A 10,207-nucleotide genomic window follows, 5' to 3' on the forward strand; every position below is an offset into this window, starting at 1 on the left:
GAGCCAGCTCAAACGCGAAAAAGAAAAGTCCTTTCAGAAATGAGTCAGATCAGAAGCCACATGTTGTCATACAGTTTATCCCATAGCTAAGGAAGTGCAACAAGCAGTAAATTTATCTGTTTGTTCCTGCAGCACTGCTGCATTGGCTTGTGTTACTGATCATTTATCTTTTTTGGTATGGCATTGGACTCGAATCCTTACCAGTTACAATCATGGTACAAAAGCACTTTCCTTTTATTCACTCCCTGTTATCAATCTGTAACCATCTTTAATAATAAAAAATCAGTCCCTGTCAATATTGTAGTGATAGTGCATCACATAATCTATTAAAAACAGAACATAAAGTGTAGCCATTTCCTTTCTCAGTTACAAGAAGAAAGATGGGGACCTGGCAGCCTCTCAGGCTAGGTTTAAAGATCTCGAGTCTCTGTACAACAAGAGTGAAGCCAAGCTCAACGTTGCCCTTTGTGAGAGCCGCTCCCTGGGGGAGGAAGTGGCTGACCTGAGGGCTCAGCTTGCCAAGGTAGGACCACAGAATGCGGAAGTAGGCGGGTTTGGCAGGCCGCCTCCTCCTGTGCCTCCAAACCTGAGTTATCAGGAATGCCCTGAAATACTCCTGCTGCAACACCTGGACAGGGTGTGCATGGTGCATTGATAGTAGATCACTAGTGAATGCTGCTTGGTGTGTTTCGATGCACTGAGCCTGTGGGAGAGCTTGAGGCAAATAAAACATGCAGGTTACTTCATACCTAGCATATTTCTATAGCATGATCGGGTTACCAGGCATACCTTCTGTTGCTACAAAAAGATGAATAGCTACTATGGAATCTAGAAAATGTAACTCCCCAATATTGACAACACACTTGTTGTTTTTTTTTTTAGTCTTTCAGCTGATGAGTAGACAAAATATAATGCAATTTCTGCACCGTGTTTTCTTTGAGTGCACTTTTATAGTCCAAAAAATTCCTTTGTTTTTGCAAGGGTTTATAAATTCCATTTAAAAAAAAAAAAAAAAAAGCTAGGACATAAAGCATGGGTTTTAGGTGGCCACTTAATGTCAGAGGAACCCAAATACTCGTTTTGTCCTCCGTAGTTGTGCATTCTGCGGCATTGCAGTGGTGTCTGTGCTGGTTTGCCACCCCTGCTTTGTGTTCTCAGGTGGAGGATGCCCACGAAGTGGCCAAGCAGCAGCTGGAAGCCGAGACCCTGCTGAGGGTGGATCTAGAGAACCGCTGCCAGAGCCTGTCTGAGGAACTGGAGTTCCGCAAGAGCATGTTTGAAGAGGTGCGCGTCTTCCACACTGTCTGTGCCGCCTTCGACACTTAAACCCGCTGCAAAGGAGTCGCGTGGACTGGTGAAAATGAACGCACTGCCTCTGCGTTGACACGCCAATCCACATTGTTTTCTGTGTGCGAGTGCTTGTGTGTTTAATCCTGCGTTCTTCATCCATCCATCAATCAATCTTCATTTTATGTAGTGCCTTTCATAGTGGACCACCATCACAAGGCGCTGTACAAGATGCAGTAACAGGAAAATCCATAATTTAAATGCAGAGAAATGCATAATACATGATACAATAGTATAATACATTAAATACAGTGGAAAGTGCATATAATAGCAGATATCAGTCTTAAAGAGCATGGAAAGCAAGAGAGAACAGGTGGGTCTGAAACTGTCGTGAATGACAGAAGTTCAGAGCTGTAGACAGACTTTTTAACATCTTTGTTAATGATGTGATGAATCTTTGAAGTGCACACTGTTTGAATGTGTGTGTGCTTGCTCCCAAGCGCACTCTGATTTTTTTTTTTCACGATCTGCGTGCTTGTCTGTCTTGTTGATGCTGGACCCTGTGTTTGTCTGTGTCCTCCCAAGCGCACTCTGATTTTTTTTTTTTCCCAGGAGGTGCGTGAGGTCCGGCACAGTCACGAGAAGCGCCTGGTGGAGGTGGACAGCGGACGGCAGGCGGATTACGAGTACAAGCTGTCTGAGGCTCTGCAGGACCTGAGGAAGCAGCATGACGAGCAGGTGGCAATCTACAAGCAGGAGCTGGAGAACACCTTCCAGTCCAAGGTGCGTTACATTGCACCTCAACACCAAATACTACCTTTGACTTTTCATATAGGCTGCCGTGCTCTAACACCTTGAATTTCAATAAGGGTAGCTTCTATAGCTGTTGCTTGGGGGAATGTTATTGATGCATCTTAGTATTTAGTGAAGTGCCGGTTCCTTTTTTAATGGTTAAAACCTAGTGAAGGTCTCGATAGCGATGCACAGGGGAAGGTGAATCGATTCGATCGTGAACTGTTACTCCAATGTGCTTCCAGTTCATCACTGGTTTCAGTGGTCTTCCATGGGGTTGCTTGTCTCTCATTAGGCAGTGTGTTTTGGAAAGTGGTGTTCAAACCATTGTTTCTGTGTTTCCATTAAAAGCTGGGGAATGCCAAGATTAGCTCCGAGCAGAATGACAAGGCTGTGTGCGCTGCCCGCGAGGAACTGCAGGAGGCGCACATGAGGATCGAGAGCCTGGGATACCAGCTCTCCTCCCTGCAGAAACAGGCAAGGCAGCTTCTAGTCACTGCATTTAAATATCTGTTCCCTTTTCTTAATGATTTAAGTTTGTGTACATATGCACGGTTACAGATTAAATATCATCTTGATGACAGCTTAGGATTTCTGCTTTTAATATGACCTGCAATAAACAATAAGGAAAGTAACCCAAATGCTCCAGGTCAGTGCTGCGGAGGAGCGAGTCCGAGAATTGGAGGACTTGCTGGCCACTGACCGGGACAAGTACCGCCGGCTGCTGGACTCCAAGGAGCGGGAGATGGCGGAGATGAGGGACCAGATGCAGCAGCAGCTCGATGAGTACCAGGGGCTGCTGGACATCAAGCTGGCTCTGGACATGGAGATCAGTGCTTACCGCAAACTGCTGGAGGGAGAAGAGCACAGGTACACACGAGGCAGAGCTCCACTGTGCAGCTACTGCTACCCTGTAAAAAACTCACTCTGCTGCATGAAGTCCAGTGAAACCTGCTGAATAATGTTGCATTAGCATGTTGAACTGCACACCGTATACTTCAACGATAACAAACAGACATTTCGAAATCTAACATGAAAATCTGTACTACTATTATGGCTTCTGGTAGACTTTTTTTTTTTTTGTGATATAAGTTTGTAGTTTCTTTGATTTTACAAAATGTTAAATAAAACATCTAAGTTTTATGTTCAGATAGTTTTTATTTTATTTTGAATTGTCAATCCTAAAGCTGATGTAAAACTTTTAGCCATAGCTGTACGTTTTGCTTTGTCTTTTACCAAGGTCTCAATTTGACTTTCTTTTAATCTGTTTTTTAGTACTAACACTTCCACTGTTTTTACGAGCCTCCTTTTTAAAACCTTGTCCCTTATGCACAGATTAATCCAGTCTGTCTGGTATAACTGCCTAATATTTTTCTGGCACTTATTGGTATTCACCAATAGCTGTTGGTTCCAGTTCTTTGCTATTCAGATATGCATGATATTAAAAACTCTCCTCCTGTCCACCTTGCAGGCTGAAGCTGTCCCCCAGCCCCTCCTCCAGAGTGACAGTGTCTCGCGCCACCTCCAGCAGTCTCTCCAGTGCCACCCGCTCCTCCCGGGCCAAGCGGAAGAGGATCGAGGTGGAGGAGTCCTCCGGCAGCAGCGGCATAAGCAGCGGCGGCAGCAGCAGTGAGGGCAGCAGCGTCCAGATATCTCAGAAAGCAGAGTCTTCCGGGGAAATCAGCATTGAAGAGATCGACCTGGAGGGGAAGTCTGTGTGTGTCAAAAATAACGGAGACAAGGTATAGAGACTTAAACAGGATAGCTAGTTTTTAATGTCATGTCATTTCCATGTGCTACAAACTATCTGATACAAATGCATTTCAGATGAGTGTCACCTCAATAGGATGGCTTGCTGTATATTATACAGATGCTTTAACATAAATTTACTTTGTAAAAATTACAAAGCTTTTCATTCAGTGCTGCATTTACAGCCCATTTATTGATTTGCCTAACCCCACACTCCTCCCTTTTCCCAGGATCAGTCTCTTGGTGGTTGGAGACTGAAGAGGCAGATTGGAGATGCAGATGAAATTGCATACAAATTCACTCCTAAATATGTCCTCAAAGCTGGCCAGACTGTTACGGTAAGCTGGGTCAGCTGCATGCATGTGCAGGTAGCAAGCTGAAATGGGGCAGACAGCATAATCTGGCTGCTTGGACCAAGTAGCCAGAGCTGTGTTGTGAATTTGTCAAGACAGATTTCCTCTGAGCTTTAGTTGGAATAGTTGTGTTCATTTGTTAAGCACTGGGATTGTTATTGGCTGGTTTCACAGACCCTGGTGTTACGAGAAGGTAGCCCAAAAATCAGTGCTGATCCGATTGGACGAATACAGTTTTGGGGTCTGTCGACTGCATAGTCTGCCAAATTTATCTGAAATCTCATGCTCTTTTTAAAAAGAACTTTTCAGGCTAATCGCAGGAGGTAGTTGTTAAAGAAAGTGAAAACTAAATGGGACTGTATTATAAGCTGTGTGAGCCCAGTGAGGGGTGTTATTGCTCAAGGTGCTTCCAATTCATTGAATGGTTCTCGCTGCTTTCTCTCTCAGATCTGGAGTGCTGAGGCCGGGGTGTCTCACAGCCCCCCCTCCGACCTGCTGTGGAAGAGCCAGGGCTCCTGGGGCACTGGAGACAACATCCGCACTTACCTGGTGAACTCTGATGGACAGGTAGGCCACCAAGACACCCTGACTAGAAAGAGAGGATTCATATCCGTCCAGAGAGACCCTCTGCAGTCTCTGACACCCTCCTGTTCTTTCCCTGCCCAGGAAGTTGCAGTGAGGACTGTAACGAAGTCCATCGTAGAAGTGGAGTATGAAGATGACGAGGAGGCAGGCTATGAAGAAGAGGATCTTTTCCACCAGCAGGTTGGTAGTGTTGTCGGAAGGCAGTGGAGAGGCGGCTACACATCACTGCTGGCCCATGTGCTGGTGCTGGAAAACAGGGGGTTGCTGTAGGAAAGTGTAGTCCCAACTATCTAACCAGAATAGCACCCAAACTTGGGATTAGTCACTGTGTGGCTAAGCTTGACAGTGTGTTTATGGTTTGGTAGGTGTTTTGAAATAAAATACAAAAAAGATTGTGCCAGATTGGGTTCTTGGTTATTTTTTCGGGGGGGGGGGGGGGGGGGGGGGGGGGGGGGTAGTAATCTGTTCTGGTTAAATTTAATGTGTTCACTTGCGTTTGTGTTTATTTTCAGGGAGACCAAAGACAAAGACACAATCCAGAGAGTGTTCAATCATGTGAAAATGGACCTTCAATTACTCACTTAATTTTTTTTTAATGCATTTTTAAAAATTTCTTTCTCCAGAGCCACTAAAATATTTTTGTATGTTTTATTTTGTGTTTGACCTGGTCAACCATAGATTACTTATATATATATATATATATATATATATATATATATATATATATATATATATATATATATATGCTGAACTATTGGTTAGACTTTTTTCTTTCCAGAGACAATTTTTGTTTTTGTGAACACTATTGCAGTGTGTAGTTACAGATTTAAAGGGGGTAGGGATTATCAAAACAAACTTCTTTTTTTTTTTAACACACAAATAATTTCCCTAAATCAAATTATAAAAAAACAAACAAAGCACTTGGCTAGAGTTTAGTGGGCAAGACACAGATACCAGAATAAAACTGATGTGCACTGCTGCAGTGGGGCAGGGAAGAGACTTGTCTGTCTCTGCTGGATCCCATTGCTTGGTGTCCAGGTGAATTTATATAGTGTCTTTTAAGGCTGATTTTTTTTAATGATGCAGTACAGTATTGTCCAGTAGATGGCAGCATATAGACAGCGATTTCTGACTGCGATATTCAGGAAAACTTCATGAAACTACAGCAGTTTAAACTGTAGGTTGGGTCTAATTGATATAATGGGGCTACCTCAATTGTGCTACTGTTAATTGCTATGGTATCTGCTTGCTTTGCTGTTCTAAGCTCTGGTCAACCCTCCAGCAGATTAGATTTGGGGAAAGATTATAACAGTGGTTTATGGAAGTTCTTGTGATTCAATAAGGAGATACAGAATGTTGCTGAACGCTGTCAAGTAGAGGCTCTCTATAGTGGCTTGAGTTAGTAGATTGGCTTTGATATATAAACAGGGTGGAAAACTGGGCTCTTTACTGCTGTGTGAAAACAGCAGCGCGGGGATTCTGAGCTTACATGACCGGCACTAGGGTTTAAATCAGTGTGGGGTGATTTGAATACAGCCAGCGAATTTGAAGACCTGCATTTTATAAATCATGATCTTTTTTTTTTTTTTTAATAATTTCTAGTTATGTGCTGTACCTAAATTTAAAAATGAGAAAACGTGTTCATGGTGGGAGTATTGTTGAACCAATCATGACCGGGAAGTTTTAATTAACTTCTGTTTTTTTTTTTTGTTATAATTACGATGTAACAAACCTGGGCAACGTGGAGGCTATTGCAGAACGCGATTGTCTTCTGCAGTTTTTAAAATGAAGTGTATTTTCCGCCCTGTTTACACAAATGCTTAGTATTTGGTTGAATTTTGTTATATTCAGATCATGATGCATGTAACCAAGTATATTAAAAAAAAATTATGTTTCTCAGACAAAGTTTGATGCTCATAATGAAATGTGGATGGGGATGTCCTTTTCTACTGATTGCCTGCACAGTTGTGATCCAGTTTGCCTAACAATCCCTCTCTGTAATTGACTAACGTTACCAGTATTTGAATGTATGACTTGCCTACAAGCTAATAAGCAGGATACCCCTAAATATTTCAGCTGTACGCATGGGGGTTTCATTTGAATTAATAGTTCAAACCACATGGAAAGAATGTGCAAGGCAGCTTTAAGAAGTAGTTTACAATCCATATGAAATGGTTGTATATCTGTGTAGTATATCCAAAGAAAGCGAAGCAATGTGTAATAAAAGCAGAGAAACATTCTGATTTCAGGTGTGATCTGGCTTCCTGAACTTGCATTGTTAGTAACAAATGTTCCTGTTCTTGAATCGGCCAGTAGCTTGGTTAGAAATGCCTTGCTGAAGACACCGTACGTTTCATGTGGGGTGTTTCTGCAGAGGACAAGCCCTCTCGTTCAAGGGGTTTCTAGTGTCTAATTGACAGCAGGTTAACACTGTAAAATGTTTTGCAATATTGCTTTAAATATTCCCAGTGATTTGGGGGGATATGGGCTTTTATAAGTGTTTAAAAACAAGGTAATTGGATTGGTAAACAGATTTTTAAAAAATAAACGATCACGGTTAATGATTGACATTTCAAGTAGCTTCCTCGCATTTTTTAAATATGAAATAAATATCAAACCACGTTGGCCTGGGAAACAGAATTTTTGTATATCCTCAAATAAAATAATGCTTTTGTTTTTATTGTAATTTTTTTTTTTTTTTAAACAATGTTTACATGCAAATGTGGGGAGAATTGTAAAATTCTGAATGCTTCTCTTAAATGATAAAGTTTAGGTCAAAGATTAAAGCACAGCATTTTTAGTATTTAAATAAAAGATTGATGGATATTTTTCTAATGGCGCTTGTTTATACAGAATAATGTTAACTAGTTATACAAGGCTTCGTGCCACTTGAACCATTGAAGACTGTGAAACCCTATTGTGCATTGGAAATGTACTCTTATACTTGCTGCTTGCTTCATGTGAACCAGTGTAAGCTGTTGAGCAGGTCCTTCGATGTCAATACACTGTTTCTTCTCAACTAAGGGGTGCTGTCAGATTGCTTTCTTTTTTTTTTTAAAGCAGAATTTTATAAGGGGTAAGTCCCCCTCTTGGCTTTTTAAATGTTAAACAGCTTTCAGATTAAAGGGAAAGCGTTCAGTGTTGGTCCACCGTGGTTTCTGACAAACTGGGAAAGCAGCAGTATATAAACACAGGGTTTAAAGTTTAAACTTGGCCTGTAAACTTTGTTACCTAAAGTTTATCATTGTAAGAGTTGTCTTGGGTTAATTTGGGGTGGGGAGGTGGGGTGCATGCCAAATTGTTTAGTTTATTTCATTTATTTGTAACTTTGTACCACACAATAAATGTTTTACTTGCACCCCTTTTGTAGTAGTGTGGCTTTTCCTTGTCATTCAAGTTTGGAATGCAGAACGCCTTTCATTTGACACATGTACGCTGCCACTTGCAGTGACACCCCCAAAAATGCATGCAGTCTCCATTGCAAACATTCGTTTAGTTTAACATGAACACAAGTTGGTTCCCATGTGCTATACATAGCTAGTTTATTTTAGATACTGCATAAGATCTGTTATCGGTTTCACTCTGTCAATATTGCCTAAAATATAGATAGTTACAGTTTACTTGTCTATATTCATTGCAATCAGCTGTAAAAATATACAAGTACAATAAAGTTAAAGTAATGGTTCATTTAGAACTTGTTTCATGTCTAGGGTAAGGTCTTGCTTTTCTATACGGTACCACTTAAGTTTTGTTGTTCTATCCAGTAGGGGGTGGTATATTCACACAGTATTTAGCAGAACAGACTAGTCACAGAAGTTGATTGAAGCTTGAGGAAGCCCCTAGCTGTTCTCTGCAACCCCTTTTAGATTGTTTATTCAACAAGGTATATCTGTAACCAATAAGAACTATGCTAAAGTCATCACTGCTCCTGCAATGAAACCATCCAATGTTATTTCTGTAGCAGTAGTATCTGAAGTATCAGTATTGTAGTCTATTGGAATTTTCCCTGCAAACGACAGCCATCATAAATTAAATAATCACTATGAAAGTTTGTTCACCTTTACAGCCATTTCTGTGACCTGTGAGCTCCAGCTTTAAACAGTTGTCTCATTTTAATATCGAACCTCATGAGGCCAAACATACAGAAGACCGAAGCTGTTTAAACATACCACTTGTAATACAAAAAATGGATGCAAAGTAAGAAAAATTCTTAATGAGCATACTTGCACTAGTGGTTACTTCCACAGGAAGTATTTTATTTTTGGCCCTTAATTTGTGGGTGAAAAAAACTCAGTCTTCCTGACCTCTGTCCTTTATAGTCACATGCCAGCATGTGGAAATGGATATAATCAACAGCTTCAGGACAAAGCATCGATTTACTTTGCTTTCCCCAAGAATCTGGCAGATGCACTTGGCAGAATTTCTGGGAGGTGGAGGGGACAGAAACACACTTCCTCTGAGCAATCAGGTGAGTGAATGGAGACAGGACAATAGAAACAGCGCTGTCTTCTGAAAGGGAGGGCTGCAGATAATCCCACCAGTCACGGTTCCCTTTTGAAGTGTGCTGCTGGTGGCATGTTGGGCTGTTTGCGTTGGCAGGGAGGGGTGAGAAGCAAGAGGATTGATGACTGCCCTGGGCTTTCCTTTCGCTGTTTATCTCTCTGCCAAACTCTTTGCAGGAAGCGCTATTTTGTGTCGGGGATTTTCCAATGCCGATCTAGGGTAACATTAAGCCAGATCTCAGATATACTTCAAAACAAAAGAAGGAAACTTTTTTTTTTTTTTTTTTTTTTTTTTTTTTTTTAATTCCAAGATATATTTAACAGACTGGAAGAAAGGGCCTAATGGCCACTGTGGGTGTAAAGAAATGGCCTGAGAGACAAGACAAACAAAAATATACATAGAAATGCGTTGCTGTCCGTCTGCTGATTTTTATCTTTTGAGCAATGGTCTGCTTTCATTGTATGAATTTATTTGCAGCCAATTAAGCATCAGTTGTGTATTTTAACTTAGCTGACCTAACTTAACCCAAGTCGCACCTTCAGATTTACCACAGAGTAGGACAAGAGGGCAAACGTGCAAACTGTGTAAAATAAAGTTTACAACAGAAAAAGCACTTCTACTTTTTAGTTGTAAACACCAATCATGCTAACATTTAAATCATGATGTCCTATTAAATTGGTTTCCCTTCGAAGAGGCATTAGTCATAACAATAATCATAACCAGAACAATTCTCAGAGAGAATCTTTTTTTTTTTTTCCTGGTGTTAAAATATCTCGCACACATACACACACCAGCACTTGGCAGGAATGATAACAAATGTTTTTCAGATTCCTCTCCAGTTAAGAACCCCCTCCCCTTTCCCTGGGCTGCAGTGTTGTGACAACCCAGAGGGCATGATTGTGATTTCCAGGAAGGAGCCAGGTCTTATAAACATTCTT

General features: G+C 41.2%; 1 protein-coding gene across 1 annotated transcript in view; it reads left to right on the plus strand.

The window, feature by feature from the left end:
* Positions 1–5,051, plus strand: part of LOC121300526 (lamin-B2-like) — an 8,374-nt gene extending 3,323 nt beyond the window's left edge. Inside the window, exons 2-10 of the mRNA XM_041229092.1 lie at positions 346–523; positions 1,159–1,284; positions 1,900–2,070; positions 2,431–2,556; positions 2,729–2,949; positions 3,551–3,821; positions 4,059–4,166; positions 4,629–4,748; positions 4,848–5,051. Of these exons, the coding sequence (XP_041085026.1) occupies positions 346–523; positions 1,159–1,284; positions 1,900–2,070; positions 2,431–2,556; positions 2,729–2,949; positions 3,551–3,821; positions 4,059–4,166; positions 4,629–4,748; positions 4,848–5,036 (1,510 nt within the window). The 3' untranslated portion in view covers positions 5,037–5,051. The remainder of the gene's footprint in view (positions 1–345; positions 524–1,158; positions 1,285–1,899; positions 2,071–2,430; positions 2,557–2,728; positions 2,950–3,550; positions 3,822–4,058; positions 4,167–4,628; positions 4,749–4,847) is intronic.
* The last annotated feature ends 5,156 nt before the right edge of the window (positions 5,052–10,207 follow it).

The sequence above is a fragment of the Polyodon spathula genome, chromosome 26 (assembly GCF_017654505.1).
Source record: "Polyodon spathula isolate WHYD16114869_AA chromosome 26, ASM1765450v1, whole genome shotgun sequence".
In the NCBI taxonomy this organism is placed as follows: domain Eukaryota; kingdom Metazoa; phylum Chordata; class Actinopteri; order Acipenseriformes; family Polyodontidae; genus Polyodon; species Polyodon spathula.